The sequence below is a fragment of the Mauremys mutica genome, chromosome 1 (assembly GCF_020497125.1).
Source record: "Mauremys mutica isolate MM-2020 ecotype Southern chromosome 1, ASM2049712v1, whole genome shotgun sequence".
In the NCBI taxonomy this organism is placed as follows: Eukaryota; Metazoa; Chordata; order Testudines; family Geoemydidae; genus Mauremys; species Mauremys mutica.
The window spans coordinates 336404082-336428996 of NC_059072.1; the positions used below are offsets into that span (position 1 = coordinate 336404082).

The 24915-nt window shown below is 43.7% G+C and overlaps 1 protein-coding gene across 2 annotated transcripts in view; it reads left to right on the forward strand.

The window, feature by feature from the left end:
• The window catches only part of CWC15 (CWC15 spliceosome associated protein homolog), a 33310-nt gene extending 20829 nt beyond the window's left edge, over window positions 1–12481 (forward strand). For both annotated transcript variants that reach the window (XM_045019645.1, XM_045019649.1), the window contains exons 6-7: window positions 6088–6206; window positions 12017–12481. In XM_045019645.1, coding sequence (XP_044875580.1) covers window positions 6088–6206; window positions 12017–12146 — 249 coding nt within the window. In that variant the 3' untranslated portion in view covers window positions 12147–12481. The remainder of the gene's footprint in view (window positions 1–6087; window positions 6207–12016) is intronic.
• Window positions 12482–24915: the final 12434 nt, after the last annotated feature.

Here is a 24915-nt window from a genome sequence, read left to right on the forward strand (position 1 = left end):
TATTTAGAAAAGCTGGACAAGCACCAAGTCTACGGGGCTGGATGTGCTGCATCCAAGGGTGCTAAAGGAGTTGGCAGATGTGACTGCAGAGCCATTGGCCATTATCTTTGAAAACTCATGGCGATGGGGGGAGATCCTGGATGACTAGGAAAAGGCTAATGTAGTGCCCATCTTTTAAAAAGGAAAGGAGGAGGATCCGGGGAACTACAGGCCAGTCAGCCTCACCTCAGTCCTTGGAAAAATCATGGAGCAGGTCCTCAAGGAATCAATTCTGAACCACTTAGAGGAGAGAAAAGTGATTAGGAACAGTCAGCATGGATTCACCAAGGGCAATTCATGCCTGACTAACCTAATTGCCTTCTATGATGAGATAACTGGTTCTGTGAATGAGGGGAAAGCAGTGGATGTGTTACTCCTCGACTTCAGCAAAGCTTTTGATACGGTCTCCCACAGTATTCTTGCCAGCAAGTTCAAGAAGTATGGGCTGGATGAATGGACTATAAGGTGGATAGAAAGCCGGCTAAATCGTCAGTCTCAATGGGTGGTGATCAGTGGCTCCATGTCTAGTTGGCAGCCTCTGTCAAGTGGAGTGCCCCAAGGGTCGGTCCTGGGGCCGGTTTTGTTCAATATCTTCATTAAGGATCTGGAGGATGGCGTGGACTGCACTCTCAGCAAGTTTGCAGATGACACTAAACTGGGAGGAGTGATAGATACGCTGGAAGGTAGGGGTAGGATACAGAGGGACCTAGACAAATTAGAGGATTGGGCCAAAAGAAATCTGATGAGGTTCAACAAGGACAAGTGCAGAGTCCTGCACTTAGGACGGAAGAATCCCATGCACTGCTACAGACTAGGGACCGAATGGCTAGGCAGCAGTTCTGCAGAAAAGGACCTAGGGGTCACAGTGGACGAGAACCTGGATATGAGTCGACAGTGTGCCCTTGTTGCCAAGAATGCTAATGGCATTTTGAGCTGTATCAGTAGGGGCATTGCCAGCAGATCAAGGGACTTGATCATTCCCCTCTATTCGACATTGGTGAGGCCTCATCTGGAGTACTGTGTCCAGGTTTGGGACCCACATTACAAGAAGAATGTGGAAAAATTGGAAAGAGTCCAGCGGAGGGCAACAAAAATGATTAGGGGGCTGGAGCACATGACTTATGAGGAGAGGCTGAGGGAACTGGGATTGTTTAGTCTGCAGAAGAGAAGAATGAGGGGGGATTTGATAGCTGCTTTCAACTACCTGAAAGGGGGTTCCAAAGAGGATGGATCTAGACTGTTCTCAGTGGTAGCAGATGATAGAACAAGGAGTAATGGTCTCAATTTGCAGTGAGGGAGCTTTAGGTTGGATATTAGGAAAACCTTTTTCACTAGGAGGGTGGTGCAGCACTGGAATGGGTTACCTAGGGAGGTGGTGGAATCTCCTTCCTTAGAGGTTTTTAAGGTCAGGCTTTGAGCAGGGGGTTGGACTAGATGACCTCCTGAGGTCCCTTCTAACCCTGATATTCTATGACTCTGGGTAATGTGAATGACATTGTGGCTGGCTTTGCACAAATGGATTTCCCTAACTGCGGAGGGGCGATAGATGGGATGCCTATTCTGATTCTGGCACCAGCCCACCTAGCCTCCGAATACGTAAATCGGAAGGGGTATTTCTCTATGGTTCTCCAGGTGCTTGTGGATCACCATGGGCGTTTCATTGACATTAACGCAGGGTGGTCAGGAAAGGCGCATCTATCAGAACACAGGCCTGTTCAGGAAGCTGCAAGCTGGAACTTTCTTTCCAGAGCAGAAGATCACCGTAGGGGAAGTCGAAATGCCCATTGTGATCCTTGGAGACCCCGCTTACCCTTTAATGCCATGGCTCATGAAACCCTACACAGGGAGCCTTCGCAGAAGCAAGGAGCGGTTCAACAACAGGCTGAGTCGGTGCAGAATGACTATGGAGTGTGCTTTTGGCCATTTTAAGGGCCGCTGGTGCTGTCTGTATGGGAAGCTGGACCTGGCCGATGACAGCATCCCCACGGTTATAGCCGCGTGCTGTACCCTCCATAACATTTGTGAAGGGAAGAGTGAAAGATTCACTCAGGCATGGAGCTTGGAGGTTCAACACTTGGAGGCTGAATTTGAACAGCCAGAGAGCAGGACTATTAGAGGGGCCCAGCGTGGGGCTGCAAGGATTAGGGATGCCTTGAGGGAGCAATTTGAGGCTGAAAGCCACCAGTAATGTTTGGTGCCCTGCATGGGAGTGAAATGCAGTGGTTCCAGTGCTAGTAGGAATCTGTGTTTGCGACATATGATGCACTGACTTGCAGTGTCTTGCTTTCCTGGGCTACAGTATCTTTTGCTTAATGCTTTCAAAGCCAAAAAATTCATTTGTTGAAAAGAAGCACAACTGCTTGGGAAACAGAAAGGTCATGACACATCTGTGCTGTGTGGGCTGAGGGAAGGGGGTGGGGTGAGGTGGGGAACGGGACAATCACAGATTTGCGTATGGCCTGTTATCATACTCAGCCTTCATGTCTGGAGTGCCGTGCAATGAATACTGCACTTCAGGATGGCTATACTGCATGGTGGTGGGGGTTGAGTGAAGTGAATAAGGGTCGTAGTTTGCAGGGCTGGGTGGTGAAGCCACAGCTGTTGGAGGCAGCTGGTGGCAATAAGAACCCAGGCATTGGGGAAACGGGGTTGGCGGTGACATGGGGACACAAGGGAAAGAGTTTTGGGACAAGGGTTGCGGGGGAGGGGGCTACGGAAGTGCTCCACCTGCATTGCTACGAGCGCCTGTATCGAGTCCGCTTGGCACTCCATGATGCTTAGCCGCTGCTCCGTGCTTTGGTGCCGGCGATCCGCATTCTGATGACAGACCCTCCTTTCGCTCTCCCGCCACTCCTGCACTTTTTGATTTTCATTAAGGGACTGCTGCATGAATTCATGCAGCATGTCCTCTTTGCGGATGCTTCCTGATTCTTTGGAGACTTTCGGCCATTGATAACAAGGACGGCTGGGATCGCAAGGTTGCATCTGTAAAGCCAAAATGCAACTCTTAACAGAGGCAGCATTGTTCATACCAGACAGAGCAATGATTCGGCTGTACTTAAAGACAAGCAGTGTAAACAATGGCAGAAATTGCCCGTCCCAAAGCGAGCGCACATAACCCACAGGAGCCCCAAAATGGTGAATAGGCACAGGTGCAAGGGGGACTGATTGTTTCATGGCCATACTGTCCTCTGGGGTTCTGTGCCCTGGGGAGAGCCAACAGCTGCAGGGGGCCCCTATACTCAACACTGTCCCCACATTTTCCACAGGATGAGTTCGTCCTGGAAGATACCTCACTGCTGAGGGTGACCTGGGAAGCAAGGGAGGATCTTCTACTACAATGCGGCTTCCGCCCTGGCCCATATGCAGCTTGCTGGTGTGCAGCAATGGTCCTCCCGCCCAGCACAGCACAGTGGTGCGGACATGTTAGCCTTACTGGGACAAGGAGCACAGTAGCTCTGCCAAGGAACTTCCGCAAGCACATTGCCCAGCTTCTGCATGAGACTTTTGAAGAGATCACTGAGGCCGATTACCGCGATGTGAGAGAGCACATCAACATCCTATTCTGCATGTAGGCATGCATGCAGCCCTAACGCTCCTCACCCCACGAGCCCCCACCGAACAACTTCCTTCCCAAAATAAAAGCTGCTTACCGGGCACCACCTCTGGTGTTTGTTCTTCCCCAAGCACCGTCCACTGTGACTGGCTGCCTTCTTCCTGGCTTGAAAACAGTTGCATGCATCTAGGGATGCCGGGCTGTCCCTCTCCTCCTCAGCACCCTTGCTTGTGCTTTTCCTCCTCCTGCCTTGTTGAACTGGGCTCTGAAGTGTCCATGGTGGTCTTTGGAGTGGAGGTGGGGTCACCCCCAAGTATTGCATCCAGCTCTTTGTAGAAACGGCAGATCGCGGGGGCAGCACCAGAGTGGTGGTTTGCCTCACGGGCTTTGCGGTACACATTCCACCGCTCCTTCGCTTTAATCCTGCACTGCAGTGCGTCCCAGTCATGGCCCCTTTCCATCATGTCCTTTTATATCTGCCCGAAGGTATCCTAATTCCTACAGCTGGAGCACAGCTGGGACTGGACAGCTTCCTCTCCCCAAACACTGATGAGGTCCAGCACCTCGCAATTGCTCCATATTGGGGATCACCTGGCGCATAGAGGCATGGTCACCTGGAAAGATGTGCTGAGAGCACTCCACACCTTGCTGGACACACAAGAAGGGGATTTTCAAAATTCCCAGAGAATTTAAAGGGCGGGTCTGACAGTTGGTCACCTGAGGGAAGAGCAGTAGAGTTCAAAGAGATGACCAGAGTGGCTAGAACAGGCCTTGTGGGACACTTCTGGAGGCCAATCAGAGCGCATTAATAGACCAGGGCGTCCACACTAGTGCCACGGCGCTCCAGCCAGGGTGCAGCAAGCATTTATGCTTCTCGAGGAGGTGGAGCGCTCCAGCCGCAGAGTCTGGGAGCTCTACATGCCTTGCCAGTGTGGATACATTAAATCACCCCAGGCACCCTAACTCATAATGCACTCTAACTCGCAAGTGTAGCCAAGCCCTAAGAAAAATCATTTTTTTTGTATATTCTGAACTAAAGAGGTAAAGTTTTGACCAGAGAGCTGGTCTATAAATTGTATTTGCTGATAACTTCACAGTGTCCCAAAAGCGCACACGCACTCTCTCTCTCTCTCTCTCTCTCTGCATGAAACAGGCTGGTGTACCTTAAGTGCATAGTAAAATTTATAGAAATCTTGCAAATTCTACATTAGATCTGCCTAATGTTTATAAGAATGACTTACTATTGTACTTATTAAGGCCTCTTGGGCCTCTTTTATAGAAATATTCCACTTATCTGTTCAATCCACAAACGTGAAAAAGTAAAGTAGGTAGGACTTATTAATGTACTCTTTCGTGGTGATTGAGTGCTTAAAGCTTGCAAACTCTGGTTAGCATCAGTATAGTTTATAGTGCTGAAAATCTTAAATTCTGCTATCAAGAAAAGCATTTCCTGTTCTGGGTCTCCATAGTGCCCTGATTCATGAATTTTTTGCAGTTTCAAAAGAAACACCAGTTATGATCCATATATCATAGTAGCCCTGGTTTTAGTCCAGGTAGTAGTTCTATAGCATTGAATGCAATATTTTTTTTTAACTGGACTGATTTTAGACCATACTTTAGCATGTAGAAGGATATGCTTATATTCAGTCATCTAAGTAAGAAAGCAGTCTCTTTTCCCCCCCTCCCTCCCCCCATGTTTACATCAAAGAGTGAACCTGGTAACATGTTTGAAAGCTTCTGGAAAAAATTGTTGATACAGACAGAATGTCACACATAACTTGAAGTCTGGAATAGATTAAGTGACTGGATATTAAGATAGCTCCTAAAAATGGTTAGTGAAACCAGTTTTATGCTAGATACGGTTTCTCGCTGTTTTAATCAGACGTTTACAGTGTGCTGTTGGGGAGCAGGGTGAGGGGAGACCCTGGACAGCGAAACTCTTAAAATTTGGGTGTCATGAGATTATTCAGTGTTGTACAGTATCGCAGAAGGAAATAGTAAGACGCAGTGATGGTAAAATGCTGAGAGATCACTCAAGGTAGAAGACAATAGCTTGTTTTCAACAACATATAACACCTTCCACTTTAATGAATATTGCGGAACGTTTTCTCATGTGAGGTTAAATAGAATTTAGAATGAAGAAAATCAGGTAGTTTGCTTATTAATACAAAAATACATTACCTATAACATGTGCCAGTATTTACGGTGTGCTAATTGCAAACTTTAGAACATCAAAGGCTAGGATTGCAGGGTTCAGCTTTGCTAGATGACAGTAGATTAACAATGTTAAGCTTTTCAGAGTTTCTGCCTCACCCTTTCCTCTGTTTTTCCACACAGACAACTGTTTTAAATCAGCTGGAAGGGATGACTGAGCTAGAAGTTGAAGCTGTCTGTGTGGGAGTTATCAGCAAAATGATCAGTCTTCCTTTGTAAATGAGCTTGAAAAGATGGCCAAAAACTAATAAATATGTGCATCTATTTCTCATTGTCAGGAGCAAGAGCAAAAGGCTGAAGAAGAGAGGATTCGAATGGAAAACATCCTGAGTGGCAACCCTTTACTAAATCTTACAGGCCCAGTGCAGCCTCAGGCAAACTTCAAAGTGAAGAGAAGGTACTATGCTCAATATACATTTGTCCCTTCCTGGAGCTCCAGCAGTCTGTAAAGCAGCTAAACTGGTATCACTGCCATTGATTTTATTTCTCCACTCAAGCCTCGAGTCAACAGTATGATGTGAAATTAAGGCATTGTAACATGAGGATGGTAGTTTTGTGTTTTTTCCAAGTAGACCACTCTGGTTCTTTTTGGGCAAAGAGAATTGCTTTGACAATTTAATTGCCTTGCGTTACCATCCATAGCACAATATGATTGCAAGAGGCAATGTGGTGAGAGTTCATACGCAGACTCATTGTTACGCTTTTCTAAACACATCTATCTACTTTGGATTGTTAGTGTGAGTGACTAGTGAAATTTTTTGTGCTGGCACTTTTTTTATGGTTCGTTTTCTATTGATTATAGTATGGTTTCTATTATATATATATTTCTATATAAATATTCCAGGTAGTATTCCATTTAACTAAAATAGGGAATAGATGAGGGGTTTATGAGCTTCACTCAAAAGTAGGGACCTCTGAACATTCAGAGAACTTTCTACAGTTTTGACTGGACTTTCTCTTTCCTGTGCTGATTGGCTGTTTGCTCCAGCCCTCGCCTTCCCTTGGTCTCTTCACTTCAGTTTCACTCCACATCTTTCTTACCCTCTTCTTCTGTGTCTTGTCTCCTGTCCCTTCAGTTTTCTTTCATCTAGCTGATCCACTCTTCATTAAACACATCTTTTTTTAAAAAAAATTGTAGAACTAACATGCTGTTTGCCATCACATTGTTCACTCTGCTTGTGTATTAGTCTCATCCTGCGTCCATCCTATGACTGGTTTGTCTATTTCGTTTGTAAGCTTTTTGAGGCAGGGATTGACTGCTGCTCTTTGTACAATGCCTAGAACAGTGGAGCCCTGTGATAAATGAAGGGGGGTGTAGCTCCCTTTGATAGACACCCAGCCAGCCAGTTAGCTGTAAAATCCTTCTTGGTAGCTGTTCTCTGCTTGCTTACCTGTAAAGGGTTAACAAGCCCACAGGTGAAAGAAAAGGAGTGGGCACCTGACCAAAAGAGCCAATGGGAAGGCCAATGGGAAACTTTCCCTTTGTCTGTTGTTCTCCAGAGAAGCAGGAGCACAGCAGTAACGCTATAAGCAGAATGCTGTGTAAGGTTTGAACCAGATATGAACATTTATCTCCCATACCTAGAAGATAGGAAATGTTTAGATAAATGTGATCAGGTTTATTCTTTATTTTGGCTTGTAGATCTCTTCTGTGCTAATCCCAGATGCTTTCCTTTGCTTGTAACCTTTAAGCTGAACCCACAAGAAGCTAGTTTGGGTGCTTAATTTTTGGAATTGCTCTTTTAAAATCCAGCAAATGCTTAAGTTCCAGATGTATTTTCTTTCTTTTTGTTTTAATAACATTTACCTTTTTTAAGAACAGGATTGGATTTTTGGTGTCCTAAGAGGGTTGTGCATGTTGTTTGATTAGCTGATAGCCACAGCTAATCTCCTTTGTTTTCTTTCTCAGCTCTTCCCCGGGGGAGGGGGGGTGAAAGGGCTTGAGGATACTCCACAGGGAGGAATTCCCAACTGCTCCTTCCTGGGATCAAAGGGTTTTTTTTTGCATTTGGATGAGGGCAGCATTTACCAAGCCAAGGTCAAAGAGAAGCTGTAACCTTGGGAGTGTAATACAAGCCTGGAGTGGCAAGTATTAATTTTTAAAATCCTTGAGTGCCCCCCACCTTCTGCACTCAGAATGACAGAGTGAAGATTCAGCCTTGACAAGCCCTATTTTTTTTAGTCCTTAAGCATTCCCTAATAAATAGGATTTAATAATAATATTTTCATTTTTTACTGTTACTTAACACAATAAAGACTTAAGGGTATAAGAGAGAGAGTGTGGGTGAGGTCGGGGCGCCATTGATGTTAATGGGGGAGGGGGGCAACTTTAACCATGATTCCAGGGGTTACGTAGGCACCTGAAGATTCTAAGTGGGTTTTTTTTTGTTTGATTTTTTTTTTGCAGATAACTTAGAAATTGGCTGGCAGGAACACTGCATCTAATTCCTTTATAAAGAACAAAAATTAAATACTAGAACCACTCAGCTCTAATATTAACATGTTCTGACATCTTGTGTCAAGTCACTTGTCTTAAGGGACACTGAATTTTAGTGTATATTCTTTGTTACTAACTCTTGAATACAACAATTAAAACAATTTGTAGAAAAATCTATATTACTTTCTATCACTTTTTTGCAGTTCACAAAGCTTGGAATAGATCATTTAACTTTTGGAAACATCCTACTAGGGCAAGGCCCTGTGAGTTTATACTGCATCTGCCTGGGGCTCTCCGGGTGTTACCCCACTACAAATAATAGACTAAAAACTGACTTTAAATAGGAGTGAAACTGACACTTTAAGGTCACTTTCACAGTATTGGCAACCCCAAATGTTAAAAAATCATGACTTGCTCAGCAAAAATCATGAGATTATGTAAAAATAATAGATTTGGTTTTCTTTTTATTTGTCTTCTGCTTTTTGAGCCTTTAAGGTGCACTGGGGTCACATTTTTGAAGGTTTCTCCACAGCTATGAAGGCTAGAAACTTCATTTTTGTTTACGAATGAAGGCTGAAATCATCACATATCCCCTTGACTCCAGGGCCTCGGGCTTTAAGGAAAACAATAATTATCATGAGACTCAAGACAAAATCGTGATTGGTGGCAACACTGCTTTCACTTCTGTTTGAAGGTAGACTAGTTACTTTCCCAGGGGCGGCTCCAGGCCCCAGCACGCCAAGCGCGTGCTTGGGGCGGCATGCCGCGGGGGGCGCTCTGCCGGTTGCCGGGAGGGCGGAAGGCGGTTCCGGTGGACCTTCCGCAGGTGTGTCTGCGGAGGGTCCGTTGGTCCCACGGCTTCGATGGAGCATCCACAGGCACGTCTGCGGGAGGTCCATCGGAGCCACGCGACCGGCAGAGTGCCCCCCGCGGCATGCCGCTGTGCTTGGGGGGCGAAATGGCTAGAGCCGCCCCTGTACTTTCCTCAAGGCTGTTAAACACAACACTACAATGATTGAGTTGCAGTTCTCACAGGAGAATATTTAAAATCAAACTCCAAGAAAATTCCACATTTTAAAGTTGAGAAAAAAATTGATACTTCTGAGCCTAGGCACCAACTTTTCCCCACGCCGATGGGTGCTCGAGACCCTCCCCCCGCACCTCCACCCCAATTCCACCCCTACCCCACACCCATTCCAGCCCCTTCCCCAAAGTATCTGACCCCCCCGCCCCTATTGTACCCCTTCCCCAAATCCCCGCCCCGCCTCTTCCCCGCCTCCTCCCCTGAGCATGCCGCATTCCCATTCCTCCCCCCTCCCTCCCAGCGCTTGCCGCGTGAAACAGCTGTTTTGCGGCGGCAAGTGCTGGGAGCGAGGGGGGAAAAGCAGGCACGCAGCGCGCTCAGGGGAGGAAGCAGAGCAGAGGCAGAGGTGAGCTGGGGCGGGAAGCTGGTAGTGGCACAGAGCACCCACCAATTTTTCCCTGTGGGTGCTCCAGCCCTGGAGCACCCACGGAGTCGGCACCTATGCTTCTGAGGTATATCAAGGCCACTGCAAGCAGGTAAGGAAAATAAACAGGCATAGGAGCTCTGAGCACTCCTCCTCTTGAAAGGAAGTTGAAGGGTTAAATCTTCTGATCCTTAATCAAGTAAAACTTCTATTGCGATCAGCACCTCCACTCATAAATATTGTTATGTGCTCAGTGACTATACACTTAATACTTAAATATCTGAGCCATCTTATCCAGGACTACACATCTTATATGCATTAGCTTAGGGACTATGTTTTCTGGCATATTCTAACCAGTGCTGAGCACACAGATTGTGCCCAATGAATAATACAAATCATGACCATAATCATCAACTTTATGGGCTCTGGATGTAATTTCTGTTCTTGTGGAATTGGCCTGGATACATCTGAAACCCTAAGAATTTGAGGCATAAACACATCTGATACTCAAGTGACACTTTCTCATTCCTTCCTTTTTCTCAAACTCAAAAACCAAAAATGACAAAACAAAATGATTTTCAGTTAAAATGTAAAATTGCACAGCAGTCATTGCTTAACAACCCAGCCTGGGGCAGAACCTTCCATCCGTTGGAGGTTGTGATTTCCTTTCATCTGACTCTCATTCTCTCTTTCTCCATTGTTCCTGACCGCTGTGCTGCTTTTCATGTTGTCAACCATGACATCTTTCCCAACTGACTGAGGGCTTGGTTACACTTACAAATTTGCAGCGCTGCAGCAGGGTGTGAAAACACACCCTCTCCAGCGCTGCAAATTGCGGCGCTGCAAAGCGCCAGTGTGGTCAAAGCCCCAGCGCTGGGAGCGCGGCTCCCAGCGCTGTCCGTTATTCCCCACAGGGAGGTGGAGTACGGACAGTGCTGGGAGAGCTTTCTCCCAGCGCTGGCGCTTTGACTACACTTAGCGCTTCAAAGCGCTACCGCGGCAGCGCTTTGAAGTGCTAAGTGTAGCCACAGCCTGAGACTGTTTGCTGGAGTCTCATAGAACTGGTCTTGAATTTGCTCCCAGCTATCAGAGTCCCCTCTTTTTTCAGCATGCAGCAGAGAGAGAGGGTGGGCCAGTGGATAAGGAGCTAGCCCTGAGAGACGTGGGTTCTACTTCCTCCTTGGGCTTTCTGTATGACCTCAGGCCAGTGCCTTAGGAACAGAGTTCCAAAGGTTTTTAGGCACCCAAAGATGGAGCTATACATCTAGTGGGGTTTACAAACCACCTCATCATCTAGGTGCTTTTGAAAATCCCACTAGATGTCTAGACACTTTTGAAAATCTGGCCTTTAGTCTGTGTGTGCCTGTGCAGCCCATCTGTACAATGGGGAGAACAGCACTGCTCTGCCTCACCAAGGGGCTGTGAGGAGAAATAGGTTAGGGGTTGTGAGGCGCTCAAATACTATGGTGATGGGGCTGCATAAGTACTACAAGTAGAGTGGGAACTTCTCTATACCACTGCTATCCCTTCCTTTGTTTTTGGCCCCTTCTTGTCACCTATGCCCCTCACATCACTCTCTTTTCTGAATGTTATTTTGGGCTCAGAGGGCTTGGCACTATTTCGAGTCCCCTGCCTTCTCTCTTCAATACCCTCTACTCCCTGCAGAGGGATTCCTGTTTTACAGACTCATTAATGACTTCCAGATCCTTAATTTAGTTACTAGCCCTTTCTTATCTTAATCACCCTGCCTCTGTAAACAAAATACTGACCGACCCAGAGGCAGAGGCTTTGAGCAGCACCATTCCTCTGCAGAGCTCATGCTGTGCTGCAGTTAAGAGCTCCACCTGACAGTACATCCACCTGTAGGAAACGGGGGGGCGGGGGGAAGTGCCCCTCTTCGCCCCAAATGGTACCCCTGGGTGAAGTAATATATTTTATTGTACCAACTGCTGTTGGTGAAAGAGACAAGCTTTTGAGCTACACAGCTCTTTAGGAGTTCAAAAGCTTGTTTGTTTCATGAACAAAAGTTGGTTCAATAAAAGATATTACCTCGTCCACTTTGTCTCTGTAATATCCTGGGACCAGTATGGCTACAAAACTGCAAACAACTTTAGGATATAGTTTGTATGAAAAACACACACAACAGTTGTATTTTGGTTTTTTTAAATAAGTTCAGATGTGTGTGTTAAGAACAGTTTTTTCTAAAAAGAAAGTAATCTTCTGAAATCTACAAAACTATTTAAACAAATATTTAAGTTGCTCTGCCTTAATTTCATGTAGTAAATTTTAACCGTACAGCTAAATATTTTGTTTTTCTTTCAGATGGGATGACGATGTTGTCTTCAAGAATTGTGCCAAGGGAATAGATGAAATGAAAAAGGACAAAAGATTTGTAAATGATACTCTGCGATCTGAATTTCACAAAAAGTTCATGGAAAAATACATCAAGTAGTACAGTTTTATGTGCTCCATCGCTGAAAGACTCAAAGGGTCAAGGTGACTTCCCCTCTGTGGTGTACCTCCTCCTCCTCCCCCCCCCCAAAAAAAAATAATGGCTGAAAATTGTCTCCTGCCATGAATTTCCAAATGCTTTTCCAAGGTCGTTGACAGCTTTTTAATTGTCGCCTTGTATCTGGAGTGTTTTATCTTTTTCAGCATCCTTTTTTTTGTTTTAACTAAACCTGTTTCTGTTTAATTCAGTGGATATGCATTTACTTTTAATGGCCTTCATGTAAATGTTGAAAGAGAGACTGGTTTGCAATAAATACTTTAATTGTCTAAATACTATTTCTTGGGAAACAACCTGTATGTGATATGGAGATTTGTAATTTATGCAGCTTATGTAAATTTTCATATTCTTAAAGGTAAGTGAAATTCTACATGCTAGAAGAGAGTACTGAAGTTGCCTTTTTATGCATGACATTTAATTATCTTCCTTCCTCTGATTGGCTAATTGAAATCCAATATGAACTCCCTATCTGATGTCTTAAATATTGAGTGTTTCCCTGATGTAGCAGTTAAGGATGTGGTCTGACTGGATAGCCCCCAGCTGTTAAAAATTCTGTTTTCATCTATATCATGAGTTCAACCTGATTCACTGCCTTGCCACAAGGAGCATCCAGCAGGTGTGTGATGAAGTGGTGTTCTGCCTCTAGCCATGGAATTCCATTCTCTGTAATCTTGTGTTCCTAAACCCCAGTCTTGCAGTCAGAGCTACATGGATGCAAGGTTGGAAGAGCTCAATCCTGCAATCTTTAAATCTAGTTTCAATTAAGGTGGCAACCCAGTCATCACACTAAACTTTTTTTTTAAGTCAATTTGAACAAAACTCAGAATATATGTGGGAGAACTTTTCTGTTACTTCAGAGGATATCACCGTCTGTACAATGTTCTTCAGCTATCAGAAGGATTTTATTCTCTTTTGTGCTCACTGTCACATTTGAGATGCATATACAAAAGGAGGCTGAGTGACGCATTGGATTGAAATACCGTCCTTTTATCTCTGGATACCTGAGTTCAAATCCTGATTTAGGTCACGAGTGAAAGTGTTCAGTGGTTTCCTGCTCACCGTTAGTATTCATTTCAAACCTCCATATACGATAACATGATTTGCAATCTCTACTTGAGAGATCTTAGAATGGAATAGCAGTTGTTACAGGTCAGGAGGGATTTAAGGTGCCTTTATGTAGAGTTTTTGCCTGGTTGCCTGCCCATGCTATATCTAGCCATTTAGCCCTGTTGTTTCTATAGCACTAATGTTGCTCACAATCTCTTACTTAAAAATTAGTTGCATATTTTCAAAGTGATGGTCAGAGGTTTTGAAATTTTAAGGACAGATATTTCAGTCTTTTTGTTATACATGGTTTTTAAATGGTATCCTGTTAAACTACTGTATTTGAAGCATATTTGTATTCCCTAGGCAATTTCATTCGTTTTTGCATTTTTCCCTTTTTTTATGGTAAGACAAGAGGAACCAGTCAGGGCTAAACTATCTAAACAGGTAATGTCAGTACATACATAGAACGGGGAATTTTATATGCACTTTTAAAAGCCATATTGAGACAAACTTATTTCACTTGGCATTAAGGAAAGAATACTTGCTGATTTTGCTCATGTTATCTGCCTTTTGGCAATAATGATGGTTTTGGAAGCAGGAGATTAGCCATAGTTCCTAATGAGCGCACATTAAAAAGTCAAGGTTTGAGTTAAGAGCAGTTAGTTAGCAAAATGTGGCAGTGGGGAAGCCAGCTGTTGCTTAGGTCTGACCTAACAAAATGATGTTGTCATCGCAACAACAAAAATACTTAACTCTAGGCAATATTACAAGATATATAATACAGTTAAGCCAAAAGTGAGTAAGTAAATATGTTAGGGAAAGAAAATCCTTAAGTTGTGGTTTTATAGCTAGTTCAGTGTCTTTGTAGAAATTTATAAGTTTATATTCTTCCCTTTATGGATCTTTGAAACACTGTAGCCCTTTTTGTGTATAGAAGAGTGATCTCTTGTACTGACTACTTTTAAGCTGCCAAAGGACCCTTGTTCTGTGAGCTTTGTAGCTACATGAGCTTATCCTATACAAATAGAAATAAAAATCAGATTAATCTCTGAAATTTTATAATTATGTATGTGTACTTATTTAGTATCTATCTTCTCAGTGACCCTCCCCATACTTCTAGAGGAACAGTTATAGAAATGGAGATGAGAATCTGCCCCTGGATGCATGTTAGTTCTTCAGCATTACTTTTAAAATAGGCTTTATTGCAGGGGTAGGCAACCTATGGCACGGGTGCCAAAGGTGGCACGCGAGCTGATTTTCAGTGGCACTCACACTGCCCAGGTCCTGGCCACTGGTCCGGGGGCTCTGCATTTTAATTTAATTTTAAATGAAGCTTCGTAAACATTTTTAAAACCTTATTTACTTTACATACAACAAAAGTTTAGTTATATATTATAGACTTATAGAAAGAGACCTTCTAAAAATGTTAAAATGGCACGCGAAACCTTAAATTAGAGTAAATAAATGAAGACCCGGCTCACCACTTCTGAAAGGTTGCCGACCCCTGCTTTATTGTTTTGTTTGTGTCTCAACTAAACCACAAAAGCCAGGATTTGCAGATTTTTTAGGCTGAAATTCCATCCCTAACACTGTTTTTCAGCCCCATGTGCTGTGTAACATGACCCACTGTTTGGAAATCCTACAACAGCCAGACACAATAAAAAGTTAAGGAGTTTGAGGCCATATTTCTAAATGGTCTTCAGTTGTTGAATATTCGGCACCTTTAACAATGCGTAGGTATCCAGTTTGTAAAGCACTTTATGTTCCTGCAGGACGAAAAGCACTATATAAATGTAAAATATTACTTCACCACTGATTCAGTGGCTTAGTTTTCTGTTATCCTTTCTAGTATTAAAATGCAAGAAGCAAAGTTGATCCAATTCATGCATTAAAAAGCTCTATTGTGGCCACGATTTAAAAAAAAAAATGAAAATGGCACCTTTTTACTGTACACATCTGCTCCCTGGATATTTTTCCTAGAAACATCTGCTTAGTTTGAAAAATAACTTTACACAGAACCAGCATAGTTGGCAGCTCTGTTGCAGCTGGAGGTAGAATGGAATACAGCTTATGTTCTGCAGTTAAATGGACATTGTCAATTTAAAAAATAGCACTTCTGTCTGAATTGTTTTACCTATTTTTTCTTATAAGCAACACCTAGGATGGCTGTAACTGGAAGAGGTGAATCTTTTCAGTTGATTTACCTTGTGCATTTGGCAACATTTTGTGCATAGTCAGCATCACCGTTTCTCTGTGTTTGAGTCTTTTCACAGGGCAATGGTGGAGGGAACCAGCACCTAGTACAATGGGACTATTGTGTTTATAAATAGACTTTCAAGTCATTTGTTAAAAATTGACTAGATTTCATGTTGGCTGTCTCTCTTTCAAGCTCTGATTTAGAGAATACATTTTTGGTTGTTTGGTGATGTACAAAGCAGAAATAGAAGCTTAATGAAGTCTGTTATGATCTGAATATATACATTTACTGCTGAAATGTTTAATCAGCCATTTCTTTCCCTCAGAGGAAATGAGGGGGTGTCAGTGGTTGAGTTTTTCTCCTGATAAATAAGTGCTGGTTGTTTTAAGAGAATTAATTGCGCATTAAAAGTCTGATGCATACACTCCAAACTGGGAGCCTGGGTGAGGGTAGTTTTTCTTTAAAAATATGTATCACTGTTTCTGTTGACGTAGCTATTTTCAGCTGTGCTTTGGGAAAAATGTTGGAGTTGAGGCAGTCTGATGTATCTAGATATTAACCTCAAATGTCTCATGGGGAACCCTCCTGGTCCATGTGCACTGGCTGCCTTTTCTCTGGCTATCCTTGTACAGAAAGATCTTGGGAGTCATCAGCCAAACCGCTGAACTCCTTACTCTCTTCTTTTTCTTCTCCTCTCACACCAACATACCTTCAAAATCTTACTTGTTAGTACTGCAAACTGGTTCTGAGGGCAGGGTCAAGCAGCTGCTGGAGTGTGGGACATTCCCTTGAAGCACTTAACTTTAAAGAGTTGCTGTCTGATTCAAACTTGAAGGGATGTGTTGAAGCTTAGGGTATGTCTACACTACGAATTAGGTCGATTTTATAGAAGTCGATCTTTAGAAAGCAATTTTATACAGCGCATTAAGTTGGCGGCGTGCGTACTCAATACCGTGGCTAGCATCGACTCACAGAGCGGTGCATTGTGGGTAGCTATCCCACAATCCCCGCAGTCTCCACTTGGAATTCTAGGTTAAGCACCCAGTGCCTGATGGGGCAAAAACATTGTTGCAGATGGTTTTGGGTACATTTCGTCAGTCTCCTCTCCCTCCCATCCTACCTTCATGAAAGCAGTGGCAGACAATCGTTTCGTTTCTTTTTCCTGGGTTGCCTGTGCAGACACCAGTGCACGGCAAGCATGGAGCCCACTCAGCTCACCGCTGCTGTTGCCAGCATCGTAAACACCTTGCACATTATCCTGCAGTATGTGCAGAACCTGGCTAGGAGCCGCCAGTATGAGGACGATTGTGAGGAGGACATGGACACAGACATTCCTGAAAGCACAGGATGTGGCAATTGGGACATTATGGCGGCAATGGGGCAGGTTGATACAGTGGAACGCCGATTCTGGGCCCGGCAAACAAGCACAGACCGGTGGGACCGCATAGTATTGCAGGTATGGGATGATTCCCAGTGGCTGCAAAACTTTCGCATGCGTAAGGCCACTTTCCTGGAACTTTGTGAGTTGCTTTCCCCCGCCCTGAAGTGCGGGAATACCAAGGTGAGAGCTGCCCTGACAGTTGAGAAGCAAGTGGAGATAGCCCTGTGGAAGCTTGCAACGCCTGACTGCTACCGGTCAGTTGGGAATCAACTTGGAGTGGGCAAATCTACTGTGGGGGCTGCTGTGATCCAAGTAGCCAATGCAATCACTGACCTTCTGCTAACAAGGGTAGTGACTCTGGGAAATGTGCAGGTCATAGTGGATGGCTTTGCTGCAATGGGGTTCCGTAACTGTGGTGGGACGATAGACGGAACGCATATCCCTATCTTGGCACCAGACCACCTTGCCAACCAGTACGTAAACCGCAAGGGGTACTTCTCAACAGTGCTGCAAGCACTGGTGGATCACAAGGGACATTTCACCGACATCAACATGGGATGGCCGGGAAAGGTGCATGATACTCGCATCTTTAGGAATTCCAGGCTGTTCAAGCAGCTTCAAGAAGGGACTTACTTCCCAGACCAGAAAATTATCGTTGGATATGTTGAAATGCCAATAGTTATACTTGGGGACCCAGCCTACCCCTTGCTCCCATGGCTCATGAAGTCGTACACAGGCAGCCTGGACAGTAGTAAGAAGCAGTTCAACTATAGGCTGAGCAAGTGCAGAATGGTGGTAGAATGTGGCTTTGGACATTTAAAAGCTTGCTGATGCTGTTTGCTGACTAAGTTAGACCTCAGCGCAACCAATATTGCCATTGTTATTGCTGCTTGCTGTGTGCTCCATAATATCTGAGAGTAAGGGGGAGACATTTATGGCGGGATGGGAGGTTGAGGCAAATCGCCTGGCGGCCGATTTTGAGCAGCCAGACACCAGGGCAATTAGAAGAGCACAGCTAAGTGTGCTGCGCATCAGAGAGGCTTTGAAAACCAGTTTCATGACTGGCCAGGCTACAGTGTGACAGTTGTGTGTGTTTCTCCTTGATGCAAACCCACCCCCTTTCTTGATTTTAATTCCTTGTAAGACAACCTCCCTTCCCCCTTTGATCACAGCTGGCAAAGGAAATAAAGTCACTATTGTTTTGAAACCATGCATTCTTTCATTATTAATTTTAAAAAAATGAGAACTGTCAAGGTAGCTGGGGGAGGGGAGGACAAGGCCACATTGCTTATTGTAGCCACACTATAAATCAAAACTGTTTAAATGACAGCCTTCTGTTGCTTGGGCCATCCTCCGGAGTGGAGTGGCTGGGTGCATTGCCTCCTGCCTTTTCTCATCGCACTCACTTAATGCTTTCCTGGCCTCTGTCACTGAATGCCTCCATGCATTCAGCTGTACCCTATCAGTGCAGGAGGACTGCATGAGCTCGGAAAACATGTCATCACGACTGCATTTTTTTCGCCTTCTGATCTGCGATAATCTCAGACGGAGATGATAGGGGGAGCATAGAAACATTTGCACCTGTGAGGGGATAAAAAGAGAGAGTAGAATTTAAGAAGACACATTTCTGAGAACAAAAGGGAGACTCTTTCACAGTGAATCCCTGAAGAAGTAAACTCTGATTTCAAATTCACCTTTTTCCGCCTCTTGGCTTTGGTTAGCCTGTGAAATTCTGAGCTACTGAACACCTTTTTTACTTAGATGGCAAACATAGCCTTAAATCATTCTGTATACTATAAAGAATGATAAACAGAGCAAGAATCAGAAGATTTTGAAGAAAATGTATTTTCACAAGGAAAGTGTTTATTATGTACCTGGGGTTTTTTTGGGGGGGGGGAGGGGCGGGTAGATGAGTCATTTTTGAAAGCATCTGAGTCGCTCCTTTTCAAAAAATGAATGTCTGGGGCTCCTAAATACCTGCATTACTTTTGAAAATGATTATGGAGCTTTTGAAAATTGTACCCAATGACTTTTTGTTCTTGTATAACTAGGTCAAATAGGTTAGTTTTTAAACTTCAAACTTTTCATTGTCTTTGTCCTTGATGAGGATGAGTGCTTTGCATGTGCTTGAGGAAATCTGACCTGAAATAACTGTATAGTTGAAAATGAAGTAGTGGCAATGTATAGTTCTTATTTCATTGTTTCAGTTCATAGTAGTGCATGGAATATGTTTAAAAGATATGTGAGAGCAATATATATCTGTGTAAGGAGTTGGATTTTTTCTTCATGGCTTCTGCCCAGTGGTTCAAAAAATTGGGCTGGGAATTCCAAAATGTGCAGCACAGCTATATCCAAAAAGATGATTTATCTGAATCACCCACCGTGCAAATACTGCGCTCCCACCAAATCTAAGACATAGTCTCTAAATCAGAAGGGTAATAAGCATTACATCAATGTGGGGAAAATGAAATTGAGAACCACAGACTATCTAATGCATCTGTGGGGTATTTCCATTGGCTTCAAAACACATGAGCTTCATAGTGAGGATGCGATCGATTTTTTATTTGTCTTCTAGTCCTACAGGCCCCAATGAACATCAGGGATCTGTTGGGCTGGATACAAGACAAATACAGAGTAAAAGTCAGGCTATATCCTGAAGAGTCAAATTAGGCAGGACAGAGCATGGGCAGCTGGGGAGCTGAGGCACAGAAAGATTAAAAGACTTGCCCAAGGACTCACAGAAAGTGTGTTATAGAGTTGGGTACAGAACCCACATTTCCACAGTCACACTCCAGTGCTTTACCCACAAGACCATCTTTCCTCCTAGTTCTTAATTAGCAATTATTTTCCCCTTGAAAATCAGGCTCTTGTTTATGATCTGGGTGTGATCACTTGTGACCTAATTTACCAAGTGGGCCTGAGATTAAATTCTTGTGCACTAAACCCAAAGGCCCAGATCCTCCAAGGTATTTAAGTGCCTACCTCCCATGGGACTTAGGTGCCGAAATACGTGGGAGGATCTGGGCCCAGCTCCTCAAGCTAAGGCATTTTGTAGTAATTTTTGTTTCTTAAAAAAATGTTACCACCCCGGTACAGAACTCCATTGACTTCAGCAGGACCAGAATCTGATCTGAAATTAATGGTGATCAAGAGTGCTCATCACCTTTACAGAATCAATTAGGTTGATTTACATTTCCTTTTTTCCAAGATGAGAGAAAAAATCATTGGGTCCAATTAAAGGACTATTCTAAATTGACTTTCTGCAGCAAAGTTTCTTCACAATAATACACAGAACTGTCAGTTTGTTAGACTGTTCCAGTCAGTACCGTGAGAGAGATTAGCATTATGATTTATGGGATGGTGATGTTCCATGGAAAACATCTTTCCTAATTTAAAGCATGTTCAAATGAACTCATTTCAGCAACATGTGCTAGAGTGGAGACATATTTGAGATGTTGATGATGAATCATGTTCCGTAAGAAATAATTCACTTGCCTTGAGATCTTTTTGTACTTTTACCGACTCCAACTTTAAATCACGTTGGCTTTTCTAGACTTTGGCTTTACTATAAATGTATTGTCTTTTTAGTAGGGAAAAGAACTTTTTAGAGAATTCCAGAGCTTTGAGCTAAAGAACTCTGAATCTACAATGGGGTCAATTTATGTATCACTTATTAATACATATTTCATGCCAATTTGTGCAAGTCATGAATAAAAGAAGCATTTTTACCTAGTGGTTAGAGCTGGAGATTATAAGTCAGGACTCTTGGGTTCTATTTCTAGCTCTACCCCTCATTGCAGGATAATGGACAAATCACTTAGAGCCAGGTTCTGATCACTCCCCTTTTACTAATTGCTCACCGAAGGGCCTACTCAATATGGGTAAGGTGGGGAGCAGAATCTGTCCCTTCTTGGCGCCTCAGTTTATCCACCTGTAAAATAAGAACATCGTATCCCATACTACAGACATCAGCCTTAATCCATTTAAAGCTTGTAAAGTGAAGGATTTAGAAAACCTGGGTTCAATTCCCTGCTCTTCTCCTGAAATCAGTGCAGTTAGGAGCTTAAATACCTTTTGAGGATCTGGGCCTTAGTTTGTCCTTTATTTTCCCATCTGTAAATGAAGATAATAGCATTGCTCTACCGCATGAGGTGTTGAGGATAAATACATTAAAGATTATGAAACATTGGGATATTATGGTAATACAGGCTGGAGAAGTACCTTGAGATGCTTGGATAAAAGTTGCTGTGTACATATAGGGAAGGAAAAAACACCCACAGTTTCAATTGGGGGAGAAAAAGACCGAACCACAGCTGACAGATGTCACATCTCACTCAAAGCACTGCTGGAAGGTGCTAGGATACTGTCATGATGAGGGTAATATAAGAACCTGAGTAGAACAAGTGCAAGGAATTATTTCAAATATCTTTGTTTCCTATTATGTTCTAAACATATTTGTATTTCTTTGCTGAATTGCTTTATAGCTCATTTGTAACCACAAGGCACAAAAGCGTTTAATGGGTCTAGCATGAAAATTGTGTTTCCTTCAGCATTAATATTAGTTACCAAAATTATATGTTGTCCAAGGCACACTTTTTGGTCCCTTAAGTAGGCTCTATCCAAAAAACACTTTTTAATATTTTCCTTTTTGTAGAAAACTGTTAAAATAATAGTTCATTTGTGTTTAACTCATTTCCTTTTATCCAGCTGTAGGCTGGGTGCAGGTTTCATCTGCTGCCTTTGCTGGTTTGCAGTCGTATCATCAGCTGGCAGTTTCCTCCTGTGCCTTTTTTAACAACAACAATAACAACCACCAGGGCCCGGCTCCAGGCACCAGCGAAGGAAGCAGGTGCTTGGGGCGGCCAATGGGAAGGGGGGGTGGCACATCGTGGTCTGCGCGGGTCCCTCTCTTCCTCTTTGAGCTGCCACCGAAGTGCGCCAAAGAGGAAGAGAGGTAACGAAGGACCCGCCACCGAATTGCCACCGAAGAATGAAGCTCCCGCCGTAGTGCTGCCGACCAGCTTTATCTTTTTTTTTTCCGCTTCACTGCTTGGGGCGGTAAAAAAGCAGGAGCTGGCCCTGACAACAACAAATCCATCTTGCCAGGAAAATCAATCTGAGAACTTGGCTGGGTGTTTTGCAAGAACAGCTGAAGATGCCATCAGGCTTCATAAAAGAAGAGGGTTTGAGGAGAGGGAGAGAGTTGAATCCCATTAAATGGGAGGCTTTTCAAGCATAAGAGGCAGAGTGGATGCAGGTGCCAAGTCACGACTGGTAGAAAGAGGCTTAGGGTAAAGTCTGGAGAAAAGATTGGGAAGAATATAACAAATGGGAAAAAAAACAGAGAAGGAACGTAGGCAGGGAAAAGTGCTTCCTATTATTGTGTAGCACCTAGAGGCTGTATCTGAGATAAGGAATAATTTGTGCCAAACGCTGTACATAGTAAGACACAGACCCTGCCCTGGAGAGTTTTCCATAGACAGGACATACAGAGGGTGAGAAGAGATACAGAGGTAAAATGGCTGGCTCAAGGTGACACAGCAGGCCAATGGCAGAGCTGGGAATGGAAACCAGCTCTGGGGACAACCTACCCTAGATGATGGGCCTTAGTGCTATATAGTCATGTGGGACTGTGCTCAGCACCCAAAACTGGAGCTGGATTTTCAGCACCCAGCAGCTCCCAATGTGACACTTGCAGTCAGGCTTTCTTAAGAGCTCCACCCCAGCAATCTGAGCACTCTAGAAAATCTTGCCTCTTATTTAGGAAAGATTTGTCTCTTGCTGCGGGTGCTGAACCTCTTGAAAATCTGACCCTACAAGAGAGTCTTCCCCTCTTATTGAGGTCAACAGTCATCATTTTGGTCTCATTTACACTGTTGCAATTCCATTGACTAGAGTGGAGTTACTATTGATTCACATTGCTGTAAGTGAAGGGAAAATCAGGCTCAGTTTCTAAGGCACTTTGGGATCATTCTTTAAAAGCTGCTCTCTAAGGCCTGGTCTATACTACAAAGTTAGGTCGACATAAGCCGCCTTGTGTAAACCTAGTGCATGTCTCCCACTGATGTAAGCGCCCCATTTGTGAGATGCAGTAACACCTCCCCGAATGGTTTGAGCTGTGGTCAACTTACTGAGGTCAACACAATGTAAGTGTAGACACTCACCTAACAGTCCTCCAGCAGCTTTTCCACAATGATCAATACTGACAGCTCTGGTCTCAACTGTGAACTCCATTGCCTGGAGGCTGGAAGCCTCACCCCCTTTAACTCCCGCATCCTTTTAAAAAAAAACCCCATAAATATTTTTAATGCTTTTTCCTGATTGCCCAGCTTGGCGAGCACACCTAGCAGCTCTCCATTGTTGTGTGCAACTGACCATGCCAGCTACACGCTCCAGACACACTCCTGCCTGAACTAGAATGGGAGCTATTGGATCTCCTGGGCCTGTGGAGAGAAGAGCTGGACACAACAGACAGCTATAACACAGGAACACTAGCGGTGTTTACTTACAAGATTGGATCTCGGTTATTAATCCTTGCACTTTTCACTATTAAATTTCATCCTATTACTATTACTCCAGTTTACAAGGTCATCCAGATCTTCCTGTATGATATCCCTGTCCTTCTCTGTGTTAGCAATACCTCCCAGCTTTGTGTCATCCGCAAACTTTATTAGCACATTCCCACTTTTTGTGCCAAGGTCAGTAATAAAAAGATTAAATAAGACTGGTCCCCAAACCGATCCCTGAGGAACTCCATTAGTAGCCTCCTTCCAGCCTGACAGTTCACCTTTCAGTACGACCCGTTGTTGTCTCCCCTTTAACCAGTTCCTTATCCACCTTTCAATTTTCATATTGATCCCCATCTTTTCCAATTTAACTAATAATTCTCCATGTGGAACCATATCAAATGCCTTACTGAAATCGAGGTAAATTAGATCCACCGCGTTTCCTTTGTCTAAAAAATCTGTTACAGTCTCAAAGAAGGAGATCAGGCTGGTTTGGCACGATCTGCCTTTTGTAAAACCATGTTGTATTTTGTCCCAATTACCATTGACCTCAATGTCCTTAACTACTTTCTCCTTCAAACATTTTTCCAAGACTTTACATACTACAGAAGCCAAACTAACAGGCCTATAGTTACTCGGATCACTTTTTTTCCCCTTTCTTAAAAATAGGAACTATGTTAGCAATTCTCCAGTCGTACGGTACAACCCCTGAGTTTACTGATTCATTAAAAATTCTTGCTAATGGGCTTGCAATTTCATGTGCCAGTTCCTTTAATATTCTTGGATGAAGATTATCTGCGCCCTCCGATTTTGTCCCATTAAGCTCCAGAATGCCTTGAGTAACTTGAATTTTGTGTCAGTTGGAAACGAATCTCCGACCATTACGCGCAAATAAAATAAAATAAAAACACCAAAAAACCCACAACCTCCTATTTCTAGCTTATGGAACTTTTTCCGTAAGCTCGGATTTGCGTACGTCGGGTGTACGTAACTTGGGGAGCGTCTGTATGGATTGCTTGCCCATACTTTGTAGCAAAAACACATATGCTGCCTCAACTACTGTCCTGGCAACTTTGATTAAGTGCTGCTTTCAAAAACAGTAAAGAAACAAGGAGCTTACATTTCAAAGGCCTAAACGTGCATGGGGACCTCTTGCTTATGTCTGCTTTACATAAACCAACATCAAGCTACTCTGCTACTAAAGTATCAGAGGGGTAGTCGTGTTAGTCTGGATTTGTAAAAGCAGCAAAGAGTCTTGTGGCACCTTATAGACTAACAGACGTTTGGGAGCATACCGACGAAGTGGGTATTCACCCACGAAAGCTCATGCTCCCAAACATCTGTTAGTCTATAAGGTGCCACAAGACTCTTTGCTGCTTCTGCTACTAAAGTTTCATCAGGTTCCTTGGCCAGGCCAGACATCCCACCTTATTTTCTATTGTGTCAGCGGAGTAGAGACAGGTTTTTTTGGGATTTATATGGTTATTTTACAGGGTTCAAAGGGAGCTATGAAAAGAGGAGCCAATCCCTAACCCCTGCACCTTCCAGGGACAGGAAGCAATGAAGGAGGGGAACGAAACA